This window comes from Eurytemora carolleeae, unplaced genomic scaffold, assembly GCF_000591075.1.
Source record: "Eurytemora carolleeae unplaced genomic scaffold, Eaff_2.0 scaffold1324, whole genome shotgun sequence".
In the NCBI taxonomy this organism is placed as follows: domain Eukaryota; kingdom Metazoa; phylum Arthropoda; class Copepoda; order Calanoida; family Temoridae; genus Eurytemora; species Eurytemora carolleeae.
The window spans coordinates 44027-68546 of NW_019397222.1; the positions used below are offsets into that span (position 1 = coordinate 44027).

General features: G+C 32.6%; 2 protein-coding genes across 4 annotated transcripts in view; both read right to left on the reverse strand.

Annotated features, from left to right (window-relative positions):
* Positions 1–24520, reverse strand: part of LOC111712844 (GTP-binding protein Rheb) — a 25243-nt gene continuing 723 nt past the window's right edge. Inside the window, exons 2-11 of one of the 3 annotated variants that reach the window (XM_023487587.1) lie at positions 23311–23314; positions 12324–12389; positions 11846–11885; positions 10708–10779; positions 10391–10473; positions 9710–9776; positions 8873–8938; positions 8350–8376; positions 7598–7681; positions 5579–6554 (exon numbers count right to left, since the gene is read on the reverse strand). In XM_023487587.1, the coding sequence (XP_023343355.1) occupies positions 6477–6554; positions 7598–7681; positions 8350–8376; positions 8873–8938; positions 9710–9776; positions 10391–10473; positions 10708–10779; positions 11846–11885; positions 12324–12364 (558 nt within the window). In that variant the 5' untranslated portion in view covers positions 12365–12389; positions 23311–23314 and the 3' untranslated portion in view covers positions 5579–6476. Of the gene's footprint in view, positions 925–1759; positions 1830–1953; positions 2003–2266; positions 2307–2696; positions 2801–3186; positions 3283–3539; positions 3664–4294; positions 4383–4732; positions 4781–5578; positions 6555–7597; positions 7682–8349; positions 8377–8872; positions 8939–9709; positions 9777–10390; positions 10474–10707; positions 10780–11845; positions 11886–12323; positions 12390–23310; positions 23315–24520 lie in introns of those variants that run through there. The other 2 variants (XM_023487586.1, XM_023487588.1) reach the window with 2 other exon arrangements.
* LOC111712842 (cyclin-G-associated kinase) overlaps positions 13540–24520 on the reverse strand; it is a 24964-nt gene continuing 13983 nt past the window's right edge. The window contains exons 18-33 of the mRNA XM_023487583.1: positions 23258–23361; positions 21944–22056; positions 21026–21115; positions 20026–20423; positions 19686–19820; positions 18866–18900; positions 18426–18495; positions 18084–18148; positions 17575–17710; positions 17171–17416; positions 16799–17088; positions 16596–16678; positions 16138–16296; positions 15416–15475; positions 14314–14401; positions 13540–13617 (exon numbers count right to left, since the gene is read on the reverse strand). Coding sequence (XP_023343351.1) covers positions 13567–13617; positions 14314–14401; positions 15416–15475; positions 16138–16296; positions 16596–16678; positions 16799–17088; positions 17171–17416; positions 17575–17710; positions 18084–18148; positions 18426–18495; positions 18866–18900; positions 19686–19820; positions 20026–20423; positions 21026–21115; positions 21944–22056; positions 23258–23361 — 2123 coding nt within the window. The 3' untranslated portion in view covers positions 13540–13566. The remainder of the gene's footprint in view (positions 13618–14313; positions 14402–15415; positions 15476–16137; positions 16297–16595; positions 16679–16798; positions 17089–17170; positions 17417–17574; positions 17711–18083; positions 18149–18425; positions 18496–18865; positions 18901–19685; positions 19821–20025; positions 20424–21025; positions 21116–21943; positions 22057–23257; positions 23362–24520) is intronic.

Sequence of the window (24520 nt, forward strand, 5' to 3'; positions counted from 1 at the left end):
GTAGACACTTCCATTAATAGTTTACAAAAATGTGCAAATTACACAAATGATGATAAAAATAACATCAGTAAATAAAAGTCCATTTCAGTTGGTTCTTATGACATTGATTCCAAAAACAAAAGAAGAAAATGACACCGTGGATATTTCACAATTTTTTTTTGGATTCAAAATTTGTAAATTAGAAACAAGTCATGTGAGGGAGGCACTTTAAAATTTCTTTAATACACAAATATTGATTATGCTGGGGGAAACTCAAAAATAAAATCGTTAAATAAATATAAGATCACAACAAAAACAAAAAAGAAGATTTATATTTTCCTGAGAGAAGAAGGAGGGGGTGGGGAGGGGGCAATATTATTATGCTAGAAATCTCTATATATCTATATATAATCCATTTCCCTTATCTCAGAATAATATATATCTTCATCAAACCAAGTATAAATTTAAAAATCACAGATAGCATTTCAAAATAAAAACAGGGATAAGGACACTATTAACACTTTAGCAACAAACTACAGAAATATACAGTGAGACCTATAAAACTATGGAATAAAAAAACGACATTTTAACAATCAGAAAATGGATCTGTGTTCAGTTTACACTGCACAATTTCCATGTTTAATGGACAATTTGAATAAAAAGTTTTTAAGTCTAACAGTCGTCTCCCTAATTTTTTTAAGTTCTTTTGAAGGAAGGGTAGGGGGGATTTCTTTTGAAGGAAGTGGGGTCAGAGGAGGTCAATGATAAAGTAATATTTTAGTATTTGTAGCTACATATGTTTAAGCAACCAGGTTGATTATTGTTGGTAGGATAGGGGAATGTTCCATGGATGTTTCTAAATATTTTCTAAACTGTCAGATTTGTCTGTGCAGTAGGTGGAGGGGTGGGTTTAAATACGCCCATCAAGTTCTGCATCATCCGTTTCTAAACACAAAACAAAAATGTTGAACATAAAAGAAATTGAGCCATTGCCAAAAACATAATTTTTCTAATCCTTATATCTGTGAAACCTGAAGGTGTAAACCTTTGATATTTCAATCTTAGATTATTTGAGCTACCAGAATTTATAGTTTGAAATATCTAAGGTCTACAATATCTGGTTACAAAGTTATAGGGATCAGAAAATCAGAATTTGTGGCCAAGACTCAATTTCTTTTATTTGAAAAAAGGACTCTATTGACCACAAATCTGTCATATTGCTTATTAACATTAAAATCGTTATGCTTTTTTGTTCGTGAAAACTTAAAAAACAAGAATTGTAGTTTATCTAACATTTTGGGTGATTTTTTCGACCTTTCATTGACATTTTTTCATAACTTAATAGATCAACCTTCTGTCCTGATAGTTTTTACAACTTTATTAATGATCTTTATTTAATTTATAATCTTTATCATTTATTTAAAATCTTTATTCCTAATTTATAACCTTTATTCTTGATTTATAATCTTTATTGTAAATTTACAATCTTTGTTCTTAATTTATAATCTTTATTGTAAATTTACAATCTTTGTTCTTAATTTACAATCTTTATTATAAATTTACAATCTTTGTTCTTAATTTATAATCTTTATTGTAAATTTAGAATCTTTTTTCTTTATTTATAATCTTTACTCCTTATTTATAATCTTTATTCTTTATTTATAATCTTTTTTCTTTATTTATAACCTTTATTCTTTATTTATAACCTTTATTCTTTATTTATAACCTTTATTCTTTATTTATAATCTTCATTGTTGCATCATTAAAAAATAAGATTGACCTGCATGTACTGGTTTGCCATTCCACTCATTACATTGGTCACAGAATCATCAGATTTCCCCATCTTACACCTAACATTGGAGGAAATATATATTAACAAGGGGGTATATATGATTTCCCCATCTGACACCTAACATAGAGGGAAATATACATTTATAGAGATATATGTGGTTTCCCCAACTTACACCTGACATAGGGTGAAATATATGTTTACAGAGATATATGTGGTTTCACCATCTTACACCTGACATAGGGGGAAATATATACTTGCAGGGGGGTATATATATGATTTCCCCATCTTACACTTGACATAGGGGGAAATATATATACTTGCAGGGGGTATATATGATTTCCCCATATCTTACACCCGACATAGGGGGAAATATATACTTGCAGGGGGGTATATATGTGGTTTCCCAATCTTACACCTGACATAGGGGGAAATATATATTTACAGGGGGTATATATATATGTTTTCCCTATCTTTCCATAAGGTATATATGTATACCTTAGATACCCAAGAAGATTAGAGGTACTCAAGGTCAAACCTGAAAAATATTTGATCAAGTTGATATTAATTAAAGTCTGAGCGCGGCTACAGTGGTCCACAACATATGAGGAATTCCAAGTGTATATTTCATTTATTGGACGATATGATTTAAAGGGACTGTAAAGAGCGCAATGTCCGATTCACAATAGTAACGTTGCTCCTCTCTAAATGAAAGGTAAATTGAAATTACACTTACAGTTTGTTTAAAGACAAAAAAATCTAATTTGAGTTGCATGATTTAATAATAAAAAACGCCGTTTAAATTCCTGTTTTATTATTGCCCATTAATTATGAGGGGTAGTGAGAGATTGTTACAAATATATATTCCTGCATGTAACTCCTAGTTCAACCTGTCAATAACTTGTATCTGTGTGTAGTGTAAGTATACCTATAACAACCAGGATTAGCCAGGAGAACTTGAAACTGAAGAGAGCTGTTAGAAAGAATAGAACCCAGAGACCAGGAGCAACAATCAAACCAGTCCAGAATATTCTGAAATCAATATTTATTTTCTGTTGAAAATAAACCAATTTAAAGTAAAAAATCTGCGAAACAACATTCGGAACGAGAATCAAAGTGCATCAAGCAACTGCAGCACATTAAAGTAAACTACTAAGCCTGTGTTGGGAACTCTTGTACTGTGGATATCAAGATCAATGCTCGATATCGATCTTTTGTTAATCTGCAGATTACATTAATCTCTTTCGATATCCCGGAGGGCAATTGATCCCAAAAGGAATAGCTGAAATGAAGAGATTAAGCATTGATCCTCAAATTAAAAGTGCCTTTAGTGGATATCATGAACAAGTGATTAGAATTATGAGTGAACAAGACAAAAGTTCCCAACTCAGAACTATTGCCAAAATAACAACTGAAACCTGATTTCTGTGGTTGACAGATTCTTGGCGGATTCTCCATTTCTAGCTTCAAACTTCCAGACAGATACACCATCATCATTGATGTAATTCCACCATCTTGGAAATATCGAAAATATATCTCGTCATTAAAACACTTTTATTATTATTAAACAAAACTTCTGGGGGATTTTATTCCCCGTATGAAGCCACACCCATCAGTACTTCCCCTCACGATACGTGTACAATCACGCCTGGGGTCGTCTGTTTGTAAACCGCCTAGAGCATGTTCTATTATTGAACCCTGGATGTTAGCGTACCGGGTCAGCTCTAGTTGCCCGGTCAGCTTGGTACTTCAACTTCAAAGGTCGGGTTACCTGAGTCCGACCATGATCCTTCCGGTTATGTTCTTGGTGGTCCAGAAGTCTAAGGAGAGGAGAAGGGTCACGAACACGAAGTTTCCGATAAAACTATCGTTGAACAGGCTGCAGAGCAGGTATACTAGAAATATGTAACAATCAGCCAATCAATCAATCAATCAATCAATCAATCTATCACTTACTCAATAAATAAATCGATCAATCAATCACTCAATCATTTACTTAATCAATCAACCAATCAATCCATTCAGATGTAAAAGGACAGTAGACGGGTAACGAACACGAAGTTCCCGATAACATTATCGTTGAACAGGCTGCAAAGTAGATACACTATAAATATGTATCCATGAATCAGCCAATAAACCAGACAATCAATTAATCAACCATTCAAAAACAGGGAGAGGAGAAGGGTAATAAACACGAAGTTCCCAATAAAAAAATTATTGAACAGCCTGCAGAGAAGAAACACTGGAAAAAGTTACCAATCATTTCACCTGGTTTATTCATTATTCATCAATAAATCATCCGATTAATCAACAATTCAATCATTTTAAATATATAATCCCTCTCTTTAGTGTAACTCGACATCAGAGGCGTATTTAGGAATTTTTCCAGGGTTGGGCTTTCATTTTATTTCTTTGCAAGGGGGGAGGGGGGCTCAGCATCCATTGGGGCCTAAAAAACCTTGAAATCCACAGAAGTCACTGGTATTCGATTGTATCACACCAAAACAATTTTTTAAAATTTATTACCGATTAGTGCCAGAGATTTGAAGATAAGATGGAAAAATGTGACAACAGGATGTTTGATTCTAGAGCTGTTCTCATCGAATCCGAAGTCCTCAAGAAAAAAATAATAAATATAATGAGTTTTGGACTGCAAACTGGTAGCTCAAAACTACGGCCATAGATAGAAATTTAAGTCATCTGAAGAATAGTTTAACTGTTAACTACTTTAAAATAAAGTTAGGTAAATGCAGTCAAAAGCAAAAAAATCTGATGTAAAATATACTTCCTTTTGATCTTAACACCAAAGATCATGAGTATATTTTCAATACGGGAAGAATCCAAATTAAAAAGTGCTTTAATCTTGAATGTTTCTATAATTAGGAGATATTTTTGCGATTTTAAAGATAATTAAAAAAGGCGGGTTAAGCATGAAATGAAAAAATTTGTTATTTTTTCTGTTTCCTGAAAACTAGAGTTGTCAACATAACCCTGCTGTGCCATTTTTATTCTGAAACAAGGAGAAAAAATATTTTACATAAGGAGCATACTTGAACACTTCCAGTAATAACTTATTTACAATGAACTAATACTGAACCATTAACTACTAATTTTATGGTGCTTTCATGTTTTGAAGTACAGTTAACAAAATGATGAATTACATGTGCGTCCATATTGTATTGTACACAACAGAGGAAAAATAACAAAAAATAACTTCAACTACTAAAATTTTTTTTTTCTAATAATAGTTTTGGTATTTTTTAATATCGGCGATTAAGAAAAATATACAGGCAATCATAATTCAGACCTAGTTCTTAGATTATTTAATTTAAGAAAAATAGCAAAACAATTGTTTCAAAATATGATCTAAAAATATATTCCTTTAATCATTCATTACGCTGAAAAAAAATTGGGATTTATTTTTTTTTCTTCAAATAATCCTTCATAACAAAATTTTTAATCGTTATATTGAGAACACAATATAGTATTATCTGCATTTTGTTGTCTTTAAGGGACTTAGAATGCAATTTCAAGTGCCACTTTATGCAAAAATGGCAATGCTCGATTTACAACGGTACCCTTTGCATGATCATTGACCATGTATGAATTAGATATCTATGTTTTAATATTGTGAAAACTGATTATTTTCAAATCTAGAGATGGAATTTAAAGAATTTGAGCCGCAGTTTAAATCCGCCAAAACCCGGTTTAAATTAAGCGCCGGCTTAAATCTTGAAACATTTGATACAATTTTAAGTGGAACCAACCATATTTAAACTGCGGCTTAAATTTAAACCGCCGCTTAAATTCTTTAAATTCGGCCACTGGTTACTTAACTTGCCCATTTCTACAATGTGATAAATCAGATTTAAACACTTAAGAACCTAAGAAGACACTATCTTTCACATTGCCATCATTACATGAAGGGTCACCAGAAATTGCGCTTACAGTCCCTTTAAAACTAGTTTTTAAGTTGGGGGAGGCGATAATATTTACCTCTGCAAAGTAAAAGTTAACATATTTTTGTACTTTTAGCTAAGAATTTCGTCAAGAAATTATTAAACCTAATCATAATTTCGTCAGGAAATTACTAAATTCTTAAACCCAACAGTTCTTTTGTTGGATATGGTGTTATTCTAAATGTGCTCATAAATAATGCTGTTTTTAATCAAATATGAAATAATTGCTTTTTACAAAAAATAAAATCTATAATAATCTAAAATTTGGAACATTTCAGAACTTCTTGAAAATAGTTTGGACTCAAGAACAAAAATTGAGCTTAGATCTATCCAAATACAAATTAAGTTTGGTTGAAATTATATGCTTTGGTGAATACAAATATTTACCGATAACTAAAAAATGTGATTTTTCCTTTTCAAGTGTGCATCATTTATATGCTAGAAGTGCACTTTAATGTCAATAGAGGTCGGTTAGGCAGATATAAGACAAGTTTTTTAAATTTTGAATATTACTCATTTAGAGGTCTTAAACTAGTGGTTTAGCAATATCCATTGAGTATATGGAATCCAAACGATATAGGTAAACATTTGCACTATCGGAACATAAAGTAATGTTAACTATTAATGTTTAGAATGAGTGATTTGGTGAAAGCAGAGATGACCCATTAGATAAACTGGTCTCGGAGCAATATCCAGCCCGCTTAATGATTCAATCCATTTAATAGATTTGTTCATCCCATTGTCTTTGTTTAAGAAATGATACATTTTTTGTCTGCACCCCCATCAACTCCATCTCCTGCTGATCTCTCAATCTGAACTACAATCTTCTAAACAAACAGGATCAAAAATTAAAAACTGAAAACAGAGCTGGGAACTTTTTTTTGGTGGATATGAAGATCTCGATCTTTTGTTGTCTTTTCTTGATATGCCGAATTGATTAATGGAATAGTTGATAATTGTAGTACTTAATTGATAAATGCATTAATTGATTAATACATGAATAAATCAATTGATAAATGGATTAATTGATTGATTAATGCATTAATTGATTACTAAATGGATTAGTCGATTAATAATTGTATTAATTGATTCATAAAATGGATTAATTCAAAAATGGATTAATGAATTAATTAATTGATTGATTGATTGATTGATAACTCGAATTATCTGATTGAGAAGTGGCTTAATTAAAACTTAAAAGATAAATGGAATAGTTGATTGATAAATGAACAAATAAATTTATAAATGGATTTCCTGATTTATAAATGGATTTCCTGATTTATAAATGGATTAATAGATTATTAAATGGATTGATTAATTAATAAATGGAAGAATTTATTAATTGATTGATTAATAAATGTATTAATTGATTGATAAATCGATTAACTGATTAATAAATGGGTTAATTGATTAATAAATGGATTAATTTTTTGATAAATAGATTAGTTAATTGCTAAATAGATTAGATGATTAATAATTGTATTAATTGATTGATAAATGGATTAATTGATTAATTAATGGATTGCTTGATTGATAACTGGCTTACCTAATTGATAAGTGAATTAATTGATTGATAAATGGATTAGTTGATTGGTACATGAACAAATAAAATGATAAATGGATTTACTGATTGATAGATAGATTAAAAGATTGGTAACTGGATTAATTAATTGATAAATGGATTAATTGATTTATAAATGGATTAACTGATTAATAAATGGATTAACTGGTTGATAAATGTATTAACTTGTTGATTAATGGACTAATTGATTAATAAATGGATTAACTGATTGATAAATGGATTAATTAATTGATAAATTGATTAATTAATTGATAAATGGATCAATTGATTGATAAATGTATAATTAACCTGGAATAGATCATTAACACAGAGATTATCTTTAGCAGATGTCTCGAGGAACACAGCGTTAACATCTTTAGCTAGTCCTTCTCCCTAATCACAACATATTCATGTTTAGAATTTTAATGTCTCAGGCAGATTTCCTATTGTAAGTCTTCTCCCTAGGCTTCACAGTCGGCGTTGTCCATGGCTACATTTAGGTGGCATCAAGTGCCATTCACTATTTCATCGGATGCATTTTGTTAATAATAACAAAAACAATATCAATAACAAGAACAAAAACAAAACAGAAACAATAACTATGACAATAGTAAATGATATCCCTTTAAATATGGGTTTCATCATATAACTCTAAATGGGAGTTTTAAGTGACCTTCCATGCAAAAATGGCATTGCCTGGTTTACAACGGTACCCTTAAAAGCTTTCGTTTGATTTAGAAATCAATGCTTTTGTTCCTTTAAACTATTTATTTTCTTTTCGGGTTCTCTGTGAAAGTGACTCGTTTGTAAGCAATGGAGAAACTAAAAAAAACGACGGTTCTTTGACATTTTTATGGATAAGATTAAGGTTTAAAGGGTAAATTGGCCATTGCCATCTTTGCATGGAGGGTCACTTGAGATTAGGCTTATAGTCGCTTTAAGCACAAAATCAACGCAATAGCGTCGCAAAATTTTATGGATTTCAATTATTTTCTCAATTACACCAAATTTTTTTTATTAAAAATATGAAAGAATATTTATATTTGAAAACATGTTTATTCCTCTTCTCGTGAAACTTCTCTCTCAGCCTGCTTAATTAAAGATTTTTTTTAATTGAAAATATCATTCATAGTTTTACTATCATTAGAGTGTTTTAAGGACATTACTGAATTCCCAACAAATGTTTAAGTGAATTGTCATAGAAAAAAAAAATACAGACGATTCAAATGTTTAAGTGATTTGTCAAAGAAAAAAATACGGACGATTCTAAAAGGTCTTGGAATCATTCACCCATTCATTTTAAGAGCGTTGAAAAAGGTTTTGATTAATTCTCAGTAGTATAGACACATAAGATTGTGTTTTTAAACCAAAAAGTTAAAGTTATAAACTTTTAGTTCGGGGCTTTTACAAGTGGAATATATTGAATAAATAAAATAATCTTGAACACTTAAATTTCATTAATGAAATAGAAAATTTGAAAAAAAATTATCTAGTCGATTTTTTTTGATGCGTTGATCCGGATCCGTAGATTAGCTTATTTTAGAGAACTGAGGTGGTAAAAGCTATAAAACAATAAAATCTTTCCTGCAGATCTGATTTGTTTCCTACAACTACCACTGGAACATTGGGGTTTCCAATCATATCCATTATCTAAACACGTGCTTATTCAGTTAAAGGGGCCTCGAGCAGGGGTTCGTATAATTCCATCCAATACGATCCCAAATGTTGATAGATGATTAGGAGCCGAAGTTAACCATGTTGCTATTGTAAATAATTGATGTCAAGTTCCATACTGCAGAATTTCTTATGCAAGGAAGTGTTTATTACATCATAATTTATCTCTTATATTGATTACTGATATTTACGTCCTTTAACACCCCAAATGCAGTACACATTTCTGAAATATAGTACACGAACTCAATAAACTTGCAAAACTTCACAAAGACATAGAAAGGGAATTTTCATGCCCCTAAATGTACTTTCAACCACGATCCCATTTGGGATCAGACATAAAATTATAAAGACCCCAGGCCTCAAGTCACTCTTGATAAAATTCAACTGTGACCCAACTCTGGTGTTTTTTATTTATTTATTTATTCAATTATTTATTTTAAAATATCTGTTATGAAAAATTTAGAATCTAAAGCTAATCAACTCTGTTATCATAAAATAACGAAAAATTTTAAATATTACAAAGGGTGAGTGTTTTGTATTTCTAGAAATTAATTGATTCGCCTTTAAGTGAGTAATGAATGAATCAACTTATTATTAAACTTTAAATAATGAAATGAGATTTGGCTTTTCTCTTGTGCGTGAACAGGAGGAGGAGGGGGGGGGGGGGGGGCTAAGTCCTCCCTCTGAACATTAAAACCCTCCCGGAAAAATTGCTGTGTACGCCCCTGGTTTTCGTTGAAATTTTACCTTTTCGTAAATAGTCCTCACAATTTCAAAACTTTTAGAACTATCGATAGAGTAAACCAAAACATACCTTCGGGTAAACAAGGTTAATCAATCAATCAATCATTAAAACACAACAATCAATTAATCAAACATTTAATACAAATAAGCAATACATCAAAGAATTGATCAACCGATCGAGCAAACACACAATAACTCAATGAGACAATCAATAGCTTTAAAAATCACTCAATGATGAAAGAACACAGTCTAATACTTTCATTGTCAGTCTGTCCGTTTGTATCCAACAAACTTCAAAACAGATGAACCAATCGGGCCCAAATTTTGTGTGTGACCTTGCGTGACCCCAGGTTTATAGATGATCAAATATTCAAAAACTTGCCCCCCACAAAATTAATTAAATTTTAAAATCCACGTAAGTTTTTTTAAAAAATCCGCCAAGTTTTTTATGTTTTTATTGTACAATGTATACAAATAGAAAATGTTCACAATTGAAATAGAAGATAGGCGTCAAGCCCTCTAAAAGTCAAGTATTCTATGAAACAGAAAATCAAATCCCAAATTAGTTCAAACAATAAATCAAAGAATAATTTCGAAAGATACTTTTTTAATTTTTCTTTTCAACCAAGCAAAAGCCATGAGACAGACAAAACTTTTACGAATAAGGCTAGTGAGAATATTTACCCGTGAACATCTACAGCATACTGAGCAGGGAAGAGAGAGTACTCGTCTTGTCCTGCCGTATCCACCACCTGGAGTTCAAAATCCTAACCAGACCAACCCGTCTTACAATTTTTAGATAAGCATTTCCTTGGACTTTTCGTTTTTAAATTGTTAATTTTAGACCAAACCCGTCGGCCGTCAATCGTCAAACAGTGGTGTACTTTAAGATAAGTATTTCAATGGACGTTTCGTTTTTTAAATCGCTAAAAAATAGTAGTGCATAGTTATTATAAAAATAATTAAAGTTATAAAAAAAAACTCTTAAAAGGTTTCTCTGCCTGGTTATTAATTTTGACTGTCTTGTTGTATGTGTTCTCTATTGTAGGATCGTAGGAGTCAACAAACTGGCCCTACAACATTAAAGAGACTGTAATTAATACTTCATTGAACACTTGCCATGTGGGGGAAGGGGGCTTTGAGGGAGTTGTAAAGATTATAATTTAATCTCAAAATTTTACAACTAAACCCTTAACCATGTCATGGTAAATTAGAGATACTAGTATGTCTTAACTTTCGAACCCATTTTTATCTATATGTAAACTTTTTGTGCCTGCTATTTTATACTTTTTGTTGGGTTATTAATTTCGAGAGGGTATAAAAAGTCCTAACAGCAATTTTTGATGGAATAAAAAAAATTGACTGCTTAACATAAAGATAGTATTTACTTTGTTGCAGTTAGTCTTATTTAAGGTCGAGGTATATCGGCAGTTTTATGCCATATGTCAAGAGGGACTGTAAAGGAAAAATGAAAGCTAATCACTTTAGCTCTCGATCGCGACCCATGAAAGTTTTATCTGATGTTCCTGTCTGGAGAAATTGATATACAACTGTGTCAAATTTATACGAAAATTAAAATATATACAATTTTGTATAAAAGTAGAGGGTTTAAATAGATCAAATTCAGCAAATATGCAAGCAATCTGAAAACTATGATATCCCAGAGAAAGCTAATTGTAACTTAGGTCTACTCCAATTCTAATTTTATATTTGTTATTTCTATTTTTAATAGATTTATTAAAATATTATTTATACTTCCGTATTCCTTGATCAGAAGTTCCACCAATGGCAGTGCAGTAAAGTGGTCACGTGATACAGGCAGAGACACGTGATCAGTTTGCTGCTCTGCCATTGGTGATAGTTCTGGTCACGTGATTTTAAATCAATTTCTCGAGACAGGAACATCAGAAAAAACTTTCATGGGTCGCGATCAAGAGCTTAAGTGATTAGCTTTCAGTCTATACCCCCTTTCATTTTTCCTTTACAGTTCCTTTAAGAACCAAAAATTCTCTAATTTTTAAATTTTCTCGGTTGTTCTGTTCATCCCTGGGAACATTAAAGCTAGGAATCTTGGCGGGGAAAAAAGTGAACACCCGGGACAAAAATTAATTTTCAGGGAAGTAATGCATTATTATTTACCTGCACGTATTGTATCGTCAAAGAGGACTTACCAACCGATCTTAAATACAAAGAAAAAAAGTATAAAAATTGAGAGGAACTGTTCACCTATTTGTAGATGTATTTTATAACAAAATACTAGAATCAAGAATCAATTAATTCCGTGAGGACCAGATTGGTCCAATTCTTTCTATAACAGTGTTAAACCTCGAGTCTAAAATTTAAAATTTAAAATTTTGATTCAGTATAGATTTGGACTTCTCATCAAATATTTAAAATAATCATTAATTATATAATCACACAATCTAATAAAATTTAAAAGAAACTTGTTTTTTACTGTTTGGGACAGAAAATACTGGATCTTTCTGAACCAAAGGAACAATTCTTTGAGCTAATAGATTTTCTTGATGTGCTTATGTTTATTTTAAAGAAGATTGAATCTCCTTAACAAGAATCATCAAAAAAAAATTAAATGAGAAATTAAATTATTAATCCTAACCTGCATCCCAGAAGCATTATCTTTCTGTGTTTAATCGGCATTTTTGATAAATTGGGCTATAAATCTGGAATGACGTCATATTTTACAAAATGCACTGAAAATAAATTACATAGAAACATAATCTTAATCCCCTACCCCCAATTTTATCAAACTATTAATATCAGTATTTAAGATGATCACATATTTAAATGGTTGAAAAATAAAATCTGACAACAGTATATAGTACTGTGATTAAGTGTACAGTGAACAATTTACGTGTACAGAGTACAATACATCGCACAATTTACAGTGTACAATTAACAATATTACAGTGCACAGTGTACAATTAACAAGTTACAGTGCTCAGTGTACACTGTACAATTAACAAGTTACAGTGCACAATGTACAATGTAAATACAGAATATTACACTTGAAGTCAGTGCAGGAAAATATTAAATTGATGTATAAAGGAATTGAGTCGTTGCCACAAACTCTAATCCCTACTTTTGTAACCCAATTTCGTAGACCTTAATTATTTCAAACGTGTAAGAAAAAATAAATATCAAAGATGTACACCAAAAGGGTGCGAAGACAAGAATATTAGTAAAATTTAAGTTTGTCGCAAAAACTTAATTCCTTTGAAAGAATTTAAAAAACTAGGAAAGCAATTGAAATCTCAAAATCAAACTTAAATATTTCTGAATAGTGAAGTTGTGCTAAATACCAATAAACACTGGTTAGCTCAGGCATCATTCACACATCTTTTTACAAAGCATACATTTGGAAGAATTAAAAGGGGGGAAACGCCTGATATGTTTTTTCTGCTACAACACAATGAATTCCGAATAAGTAATTCAAAAAGCATACAGTTGCATACGGAAATTCATTCACACTGATACATTAGACATTTAGCTAGAAAGCCCATTAATAAATGATGTTTTCAAATCTACTATGCAGGTATGAAAAATATTGTCTAAATTTAGTGCATTTTACCAGATATCATGCATTGTACAATGTGTGGCATTCTTATGGTTTAATTAAGCTGGTGGTTGAAATCCCGCGCTTCAAAAGTTCAAATAAATAAAGTTTTGCCGCGGGTATTTTTTAAATTACAGGGCTGTGAATTATGAATATTGAGTTTAGATAGTTTGATAACTGAACTATAGTCAAATGAAGATAATAAGAGAGAAATTACAATGATATTATTAGTGACAATATGATTAAGTTAATTGATCAATAGTTCGTGTGAAAATTTTCATGGTTTTCATCTGAACATATTCTGCTGGTTAGGATCATTCTCAAACTCAGACCAAGCCTTAAAATAAGATTTGTATTCATAAAATGGAATTTGCGAACATTCAGATGGGGAAATAGGAATTGAATCTTGAACAAAAAATTGCTTTATAAATAATAAATTGTGCCCCCCCCCCCTGAAATACAGCAACTCCTTGTGTTTTTCCCAATTTCTTAGCCGTGCTTACTATAGGTCGTATCTATCTATCTATACTGCTCTGGTATAGTGTTATCATAGTGACTATGGTAGCACGACTAAGAAACTAAGCTGATGTGAAATAGAAATATTACGGAAGCTACATTGATAAACAGAAAACAATGGAATAGGAAGACAACATTATAGCAATCAAATCAAATCATTAGGTTAAGGAGGTTTAGGGATTGCTTTAGGCTCCTTCATACAAAGCGGGGTTTTATTTCATTGTGTACTTAGGTTTATGTGTATTTGGCGTTGTTACAAAGGAATTAGTTTTGTTTGACACTAAATCCCCAATTTATTAAAATCAGAAGTGGGTCTGTTTCCACTGCACAATTGCTGTGTCTCATGCTTATTGAACTTATTAAAGTCAGAACTTGATTTTAAGAGTCGTCTTCCTATTTCAGAGTTTTCTGGTTTTATTACTCTAGGTTGCTATAATTTGACAGAAGAACTATGAAAGGACAGGACCAAAAGATCAACAGGAATAAAGAGTGACATAAAATTATTTTTTCGTCAAACCTCATTGAGCTCCATGAATGTCAGCTTAGATATATTCTCATAATCAGTATCCATCCACTTGTCAGGATGAACAGTCAAACAAGCTTTCCTAAACAGCACACAGTCACACAACTGTAAAACAAAAACTAGGAAAAAGTAAATTAATTTTAAAAAATTAACATGATGGAGAAAATAAAATGAGGAAAACAGTCGGTAGAAAACAAGATGGAAAGCCAAGTTGAAGGAGAACAAGATTGAGAAAAACAAAATGGAGGAAAACAAGATGGAGAAAAACAAAATGGAGGGAAACAAGATGGAGGATATAAAGATGGAGGGAAACACTATGGAGGAAATCAAGATTGAGGGATACACTATGGAGGAAAACAAGATAGAGGATATCAAGATGGAGGGAAACAATATGGAGGAAATCAAGATAGAGGATATCAAGATGGAGTATATCAAGATGGAGGAAAACAAGATGGAGGAAAATGGAGGAAAGCAAGATGATGGAGGAAAACAAGATGGAGGAAAACAAGATGGAGGAAAACAAGATGGAGGAAAACAAGATGGAGGAAAACAAGATGGACGAAAATAATATGGAGAGAATCAAGATGGAGAAAAACAAGATGGAGGAAAACAAGATGGAGGAAAACCAGATGGAGGGAAACAAAATGAAGGAAAACAAGATGGATGAAAACTAAAGGAATGAAAACAAGATAAAGAAAAACAAGAAGAAGGAAAACAAGATGAATGAAAACAAGATGGAGGAAAACAAAATGAGAGAAAACAAGATGAGGGAAAACAAGATAGAGTGAAACAAGATGGAGGAGAAAAAATGGAGGAAAACAAAATGAAGGAAAACAAGATGGAAGAAAACAAGATGGAGGGAAACAAGATGAAGGAAAACAAGATGGAGGAAAACAAGATGGAGGAAAACAAAATGGAGGAAGATAAATAGATATGAAGGAACACAAATAGTCAAAAATAAAATGAATGGAAACAAGATGGGAAATAAAAAAGGGAAACGATAAAATGGATAGTAGATTAAAATAATATGATCAAATAAAATAATAATCCCCAAAACTTAAAAAAAGTTTCATTTTATAGCAAATTAATTATTTACCTATACATTTTCTTAACATCTGAAGGGCCCACCAACTGGCTAATATTGCACTCATTCCATCTAGAACAGAAACAAAATTTAACTTACCCTGATCCTTCGGGCACTTTGTGCCCTTTCCTAGAAGTGCAAAGCTCTATTTTATATAATCATAAATATTATCAATCAAATGAAAGATTATTTAAATTAACGAAGTTTAAGATTTTTATCTGAGGTTTATTAAACAACAAAAATATTTCAAATTTGAGTTTGGGATTAATGAAAAAATTCAGGAAATGGGAGGAAATGATGAGAATAAAAATTGAACTCTTGAGCATAGAGAAAGCATGCGCATAAGTGAATACTTAGGGTCAAAAGTTTTTTATATATGTGCGAACAGAGGCTGAATTTATTGAGTTTGAAAGATGACACTTCTTATGTGCTCACTTGCTCAAATCCTGATTCCCCAATTTTGTAAAATCAAGATTTAAAAAAAACCCTGGAGAGATGACAGTAGCAAAATTCGTTGACAACTCCCTCCAATCTGAGCGCCGCTTATATCGGGTTCATCAAGCTATTGGCTGAATCAGAACCCGACTCTTTGTTATTAGAATAGTTAAAAGTTTAACTACTTCAACGACTTCTGGCAATTCATTAAATCCGGTCACAGCTTCCTGGCTGCTTTATTTTCAAAATTAGCACAAAATAATAAAAACATATAACCTTTAAATAAAACATATATTTACCGTGCCCCCTCCCAGAGAACTTTATGAAGTGAAGAGAGTAATGTTCTAATATTTCTCTCCTTCCCTTCCTTCCATTCCATAATCTTTATATCATCAGGATCCATCGTCTTTGTTACTTCAACCTTCTTCATTTCTCCAATTGTACGGTTTTGATTGTCCCTAAAAACATAAACACCATGTACCCTGAGGCTCAAATATGTTTGGTTCCACTTGAAATCGTATTCAATGTTTCAAGATTTGAGCCGGCGCTCAATTGATATAGGTTTTTTTGAGGATTTGAAACGCGGCTCCAATTCATTAAATTCGGACTCTGAAGGTTGCCTAGCATGAAGCATAATGTTGATACAAAAGTTTTTTTTTTAACTTTTAACACTGGTTTTTTAGTTTTATTTTTACTTAATAATTAAAACCTTAAATGAACTCGCCCTCATAAATAAAACATTATCTTGAAAAAATACCTTGATGTAGGATTAAAGCCTCCAAGTAAATCATCAAAAGCTCCCTGAGACACTCTTGGTTTAACACCTCCCAAAGATGGTTCCTGTTAAAAACATATATATGTTAATTTTCTTCTTAAAAAATCAAGGATTACAGGGGGGCTTTGTGAAAACGGCGTTATGCTATCCAAAAATCTCCTTGAATCCGTCTCATCTCTTCCTACCTGGGGTTGGAAGAAAGATCTACTGTAGTTTGGACCCATGGGCGTAGATACTTTCGGTCCTAGGGTTCCAGCGGTCATGCCCGGCACTGAAGCTCCAGCAGTCATGCCCGGGCTACTTGGTTTCTGACCAGGAAAAATGTTACCGTTACTACCAGGGAACAGGTTACCGTTACTACCAGGGAATAGGTTTCCGGACACGGGGCTCTTCCCGCCCATACTACTGCCGTGGGCGTGGTTGTTGTTTAGCCCAGGAGAGCTGGGAGTGGGCGTTCCCGCAAACAGATCGAAATCTGAAGAAACGTAAAGATTAATTTATTAAATTAAACGAGAAAAAAAAATATTTTATAATTTTAATCTAATAAACAATCAAACCTCCTAATAAATTATTTGGAGTCTTTGCCGCTGGTGTGGGTTTTGCCGCCATAGATCCAAGAAAACTAGACGGATTAGCTCCCATTGGTGTTGACCCTCCCATTGGCTTTGACGCTCCCATTGGCTGGGAAGACTTCATTGGTACGGACGCTCCCATCGGCTGGCCGGCCAACAGATTTTGATTGGATAGTGATGACGTCAATGTGCTAAAATCCGCGAAAGGGTCCTGATTGGTTCCCAGATTTCCTGAAAAAAAAACATAACAATCAACATGTCTTTTTTTATCAAATCAAAATCAAATTTGATTTTATATTAAATTTTATGTCGTTAATCTGCAATGCTATTTTCAGATATGAAATGTCCAAAATCGTGAACGGTACCTATAAAGTTTAAACCATAAAAACCTTTGTGTGCTAAATTAGGTGAGCTGGTGACCCTCGGAACCGGTTTTACAGGTTCGGCCGCTCCAATATCTAGTAGGGGTGTTTCATGCAGTTCACTTGATTGCTCCCCTAGTAGATCAGCTAAGCCAGAAGAATTCTGAAAGAAGATAAATAAAATCAAATCATAAGAGTCTAAAGGGATTGCTTGATGCTCCCTCATGTACTCAATTCGTCTTGCATTCAGGTTTTTCCAGCCAGGATCCGGAAAATAGTTTTTTTTTAATTGAACGCCGATAAAATCAGTTTTCTACCAATTATTAATTGCTTGTCAAAACGGCATAACTATAGTTGGGCCAATTATTTGTGTTTAAACTCGAATGAACCCAAGAAAGGTTTCTGGCTGGTCAAAAAAATGTATATCGATTTATGTTTGAAAATCTACCAACAAAATTGAAAAATACGTCAGATTTTAAATTCGAACTACTTCTCACTGTTTATAAATTTCGACCACTGTAAAATCCTCCAATTACCTGCGGATTAGAGGGTGCTGGCTGATTTAGTTCTGACAGAAAATCGAACCCTTCCACTCCTCCAACTAGACAAAAATGCTGTGGTACATATTTTCGAAACTTAAAGAAAAAAAATCTTCATATCTTCAGTTATAATATTGAAAGCAAAAAAAGACAAACCACATCTTGGAAATGCCAAGACTAGGGATATTTTGTGATTATTCACTCGAAAATTTATAGTTAAGGTTGAGCATCGACCCCCCCCCCCCCCTCGGGATTTAATCTAATCCTAACACCTGAAAGTTTACTTGGTTCCGGTTGAGCTCAGAACTACCCCTTCCCTCTTTAACCCTATCCTAATACCTGAAGATTCACTTGGTTCCGGTTGAGTTCCGAACCCCGGAATCAGATCTTCAGTGGGCGATATCTTAACCTTCAACAATAAGGAAATATTTGTATTCGTGCAAATCAAATCAAATCAAATCAAATCAAATCAAATCATACTTTAAAGAGATTGCTTGAAGCAATTAGACCATTTTTAAGAATTCACCCCCCCCAAGGGGTAGTGGGAGGCAAGTTAATTTTTGTTTCTTTTGAGATTTTTTCTCGGCCAATCTTAGCTTTTGGAATATTTTTGTGAGAAAAATCTTTCATATGGAGTTTATAAATGATATTTTTTTTCAACGTAGGGTTTTGATAATTTAATTTAGACAAATCTATTAAACTTTCCATATCTGCGTAGTGTGTAATCTCAAAGATCAAATTATTAAAATAGAAAAACAAAAAGACATTAAAAAAAATACCTTAGGTTGTTGAACTACTGGATCACTATTAAGCCCTAGAACAATGTATTAAAAGTGACAGAAAGTGTAAGGTCAACTGAACCTTCATGTAAAGATGGCAATACCCGATTCACAACGGTACCCTAGAAACCTCTATCTAATCAATGATCGGTAACCTTGAAATCTCTATCCAATCATTAATCGGTAACCTTGAAACCTCTATCCAATCAATAATCAGTAACCTTGAAACCTTTATCTATTCAATAATCGGTAACATTGAAACCTCTATCTAATCAATAATCGGTACCCTTGAAACCTCTATCTAATCAATAATCGGTACCCTTGAAACCTCTATCTAATCAATAATCGGTAACCTTGAAACCTCTATCTAATCAATAATCGGTACCCTTGAATGCTTCATCTAATTCTAACTAATTAAATAATTAAATAATTTTGAAAAGATAGGAAAAAAATATTCCCAATATTTCAACAATATGCTTGATTAATACCTAAATTTTCTTAAAAGAAATCTGCTTTTATGAAAGAAGATTGAAACTTATGTTGAAATTTTCAGATACGTTCTACTTTAAAGAGTATCATTAAAACCTTAATCTGGTCGATGTGGAAGCCTAGTTTTTCATCCTTGAAAACTGTTTAATTCTTATAATTTATTGATTGTTTCTGAAGCAAGAAAGGAACAGGTCATTTGTGCAGAAGAGACATTTTTCAATTTTTCTAATTTAGATAAAGAAAAGCTTATAAGGGTAATAAACCGTTGTGACTCGTTAATGCAATACTAAGTACGTAATACGCTAGTATACACTGCACACGATGTACATACCTAAAAGATCGAAAGCACTGTTAGCTGGTACAGTATTATTTACAGGGGTAGGTTTGTTCTCTATAATTGAAGGAGCTGCTGTACAATTCAGGTGTACAGGGATAGATCTACTCTCAGGGAAAGGTTTCCCAAATCCTAAAATAAACATTTAGTTTTTGTTTTAAATTTTGTTGTTTGTTAAAACCATGTAGTGAAATCAAGGCCAGATAATGTGACCTGTAATTTGTTTTGTAGCTTTATAAGATGGTAAAATCAATATGTGAAAAAACCTGACATTTAAACGGAAAACCAAAATGCAAAAAAAGATTTAAGCTCTCCATAACAAAGTCAGGGATCCTACCTGGATTATTATCCAGGAACTTATTGGGAGGCAAGCTGACCAGCCTGCTGGTCGCCTCGTAATCCTGCTCAGAATTAAACAACAGCTGCTTCGACTGAGGTGAAGGCCAGGTTAAACTCTTCCCAGAACACTCTTCACTAGTATCACAGTTTAGTACTACCCTAAAGTCATCAGCATATCGGACTGGTTCTATTATTTGATCCAGCTGTGGTAAATTCCACACATTAGACGGTCGTCCTGGAGTTAAACTGTTTGTATGAAACTGGAATTGACAAATCTTGATTCCGGTCGTCTTGGTGAGAGCCTGTCTTGCATGATAGATAGCTACGGTAACATCTCCACACACTGTTATATTGAGTGGTATACTAGCACACTCATCTCCAGATATCACGCTATATCTAGAAAAAAGTAAAAATTAACAGGTCGTATTCATAAATAGGTAGTTTAACTAGGTATGGATAGGTGGAACTACACCTCTTGAAACATCTTAACCACACTATCCGCACCTAGTTTAATTACTTCACTTTTTTCATTAATTCGGACTTTATGCAACGCTAACCAAAGAGGTTTAGATAATTATTAATGTAACCTATCTTATACTCCAACAGGATCGAATTTAATGAATTTGAGGGGTCTCTGAACTGCATACAGTCGGTTCAAAATTAAATCACCAATTTAAATTCTTCCTGAATCTTTAACTTTAAATATGTTGTTCAAATTTGAACCAACGGTAGGCAGTAACCAACAAGCTCTTTATTAAATTCGGTCCCAGCATAATTTTTCGAAGTAAAAATCACAATATCTAAAATTGCGCCTTCATTATTTAAAATTTGTCCCTGAAAAAAACACGAAAGTTTCAACTATCACAAGGTATTTGTCAAATAAACAAAATTTAATTGATCAGATTTTTTCATGAGACGATATCTTCTTTAATCGTAAGAAAATAAAAAAAACGTAGACTTTCTCTTTAACAACAATAAAAACATATAAGATAATTTACCCTTTCATTCGACTGTAATCCTGCAGTGTACTCAACGCCTTAGTTTTATCTTGATATATTTCTACATAAGGAGTACAGCCCTCACCAGCCCTGAAAATCAAGCATTAAAAAAATAATTTATTGCTTAGAGTTCGATGTATTTTTCTGCGATCAGTGACATAACCCCCCGGCCAACTGCACCACTTCTAACTATTTCAACAGATTTATAAAACTTAAAAAATTATTGAATTACGTATGAAAATGCCCATTTGATTCTAAAATGTATCTTTACATGGAGGGGAGGGGGGGGGGTGGGTGTTAACGCTGTAAGTTATTTACTCTTCAATGTTTTCTTCCTTTTAAGATATCAAACAAAGAATATTTATTTGATTAATTCTACGAGGTATTCTTAACGCTGCTTTGGTTTAAATGGTTAAACTTTAGGGGGGATGAACTGATCCACAAAACCGGATCCAGACCAGCTAATTCTGGTTTCCTCTGCTTGAGGGCGAAACTTTTAAATCTTAACTTAAGCGCTCAAAGACCGAACTGAATTAACTGAAGAGGTCGCTGAACTGCCAACCACCGCGCCGGTTCAAATCCTGAATCACCGATTTGAATCAGCTCCTAAATCTTAAACTTTGAATCGGTGATTACAGATTTGAACCGACGGCAGGTAGATCAGCGATCCAGCTTAAACTCATTAAAACGAACATAAACGGTTCATTTAATACTTAATGATTGAACCTTAAAGGAATACCTCATTTATGCCAAAGAAGGACAACTTCCCCCGATTAAAGGCGTTAAACTTCCTTCAAAAGTAAACGAAGTAGATTTCAAATTTAATCGCTGAAGCTTAGCAAGAGAGTTTCGCCGTCCAAACAGTTCAATCTTTCAGCTATTTTTGAGATTTAGTTTTTTTTTGCTTTCAATACTTACTTGTTAAAGAGTGGTATGGGTTCTATCACTAGATTGGAGAGACTAACAAAAGGAGATTTCAGAACAGGTGGTGTTGACCTCACTAAGCTGTTCAGATGGTTCAGATAATACATCTAAACAAAAAATTAGAATTACAATTTTAAAATAATTTAATATAATTGAAGAATTCCTCTTTCTTAAAAACAATTTAAATTAAAGAAATGGTCGGCATATTAAATATATATCAATACGGTGTAGTTACTAAAATTTCAGTAAATACTTGATAATTAAATAAGAAACACACCAACAACTCGTTCTTATGTAGCATTTCAGTACAGGATACTGTATTGACATATGTGTCAGCCTTTGTATTATATCATTATTTCAGTTAACATTTCAGTACCGGATACTGCATTGACATATGTGTCAGCCTTTGTATTATATCATTATTTCAGTTAACATTTCAGTACAGGATACTGTATTGACATATGTGTCAGCTTTTGTATTATATCATTATTTCAGTTAACATTTCAGTACCGGATACTGTATTGACATATGTGTCAGCCTTTGTATTATATCATTATTTCAGTTAACATTTCAGTACCGGATACTGTATTGACATATTATTATTATTAAAAAACACTTCTGGGGATGTTCTGGTCCCCAAGGAAGTCACACCCATCAGTACTTCCCCTCACGATACGTGTGCAACCACGCCTGGGGTCGTCTGTTTGTTAATCGCTTAGGGGATGTCTAATTTAAACCCTGGATGTAAGCGCACCGGATGTCAGCCTTTGTATTATATCATCATTTCAGTTAACATTTCAGTGCAGGATACTGTATTGACATATGTGTCAGCCTTTGTATTATATCATTATTTCAGTTAACGATTTAGTATTGATCTTTATGCTGACCACGGTAGAGATGGGAATCGTTTATAATTGAAAGAATGACATTTTTCATGAATGATGGTGTCGTTCAAAAAAAAAACGATGGAAGAACAACTTGGATCGTTCAAATAATGAAACAATTGTTTTTCAAAAACTAACGAAAAAAAATACAAACGAACGTTTACATTCCCAGCCGAAAGAACGATATTTTTTGTTGATAAAACGAAACTATCTTTCCTGAACAAACGATTATATTGAACCAACGTTTTTTTAATGCTTTTACTGAACGGTCGTTCACTGAGAAAACGAACGAAATAGATGGAAAATGAACGAAAATTTTGAGAAAAAAAAACAATTTTTGAACATTTGAAAAAAACGAACACGAATGATAAATGAACGAAATGAAAAGGCCGAACGTGCCCATCTTCGAACCATGGTATCTGACCTGGCTTGGAGTAAGGGTTGGCTCGAACCGTTTACTGGTGAAGACAGCAATAGCTTGCTCAGGTGTTGATACAAATGTTGAATATATCAGTAAACCACATACAACTAGTTTGGAAAAGAAATCATACATATTATAATAATTATCAATAAAATATATATTATATAACTATATAGGAATATTGAAAACTAGTTGAAGTACCCGTGAAATTTTAAAAACACTTGACTAAAATTAAATTTGAAAAAAAAATCGATGGATTTCATAGGTGTCCACAATGATTTTCAGCCAATTCGGTCGAGCCGTTTGGCCAGCTATTGCTAACATATGCAGGGTGTCTCTGAAAAAAGTGTGTTTAGGCTTTTCAACCTATATATTGTAGTTCAAATGTGCTAAAATGTGCTTCTAGTAGGTACATTGTCCACAAATGGGGGGAGGGAGGTCGTTGATGAAACGTTTTCTCTTAGATGTCGTTTTAACCTTTAAAAGCGGACCTAATATTCGAAAATGTGCTCGGTCTCCTCTTCAAAAATAAAAAAATCGAATTATAATTTTATTTTTACGTTTTATACGCCAGAATAGAATAAATTGCACATTTTAAATGATTTCAGGATTTACAAAAGAAGATTTAATTTTTTTGAAAATATTTGGAAAAGCGACCGACTACATTTCGAGTACATTTTGAAGGCTAAAACGGCAAAAGTTTTGACGACGACCAAATTTAACGTCATTGTACTTACAAGGCACACATTATAGAAGAATAAAACGACGGTTAGTGGTTGAAACCGCAATTAATATCTTCGGAAATGGGAGCGAGCACATTTTCCAATAGTATGCCTAATTTTAAAGGTTAAAACGGCATTTAAGAGAAACATGTTTCATCCACGGCCCCCCCTGTAGGTATAAAATGCCCCAGTTTTATAAAATAAAAGTATAAAGTGTCAAGTTCTAAGGTAGTGAGATTCATGAAAAAAATAAAAAGTGAGATTTCAAAATCCAAAGTGAAAATATAAAATTTAAACTTTTATTTTTAAACTGTGGTATTGGCGGTAGTGAGATTTGAAAATTAAAAATCAAAAAAAAATTCAAACTTTTATTTTCAAACTGTGGTATTGACGGTAGTGAGATTTCAAAATTAAAAAACCAAAAAAAAATTCAAACTTTTATTTTCAAACTGTGGTATTGACGGTAGTGAGATTTCAAAATCCAAAATGAGAATATAAAATTTCAACTTTTATTTTCAAACTCTGGTATTGGCGGTAGTGAGAT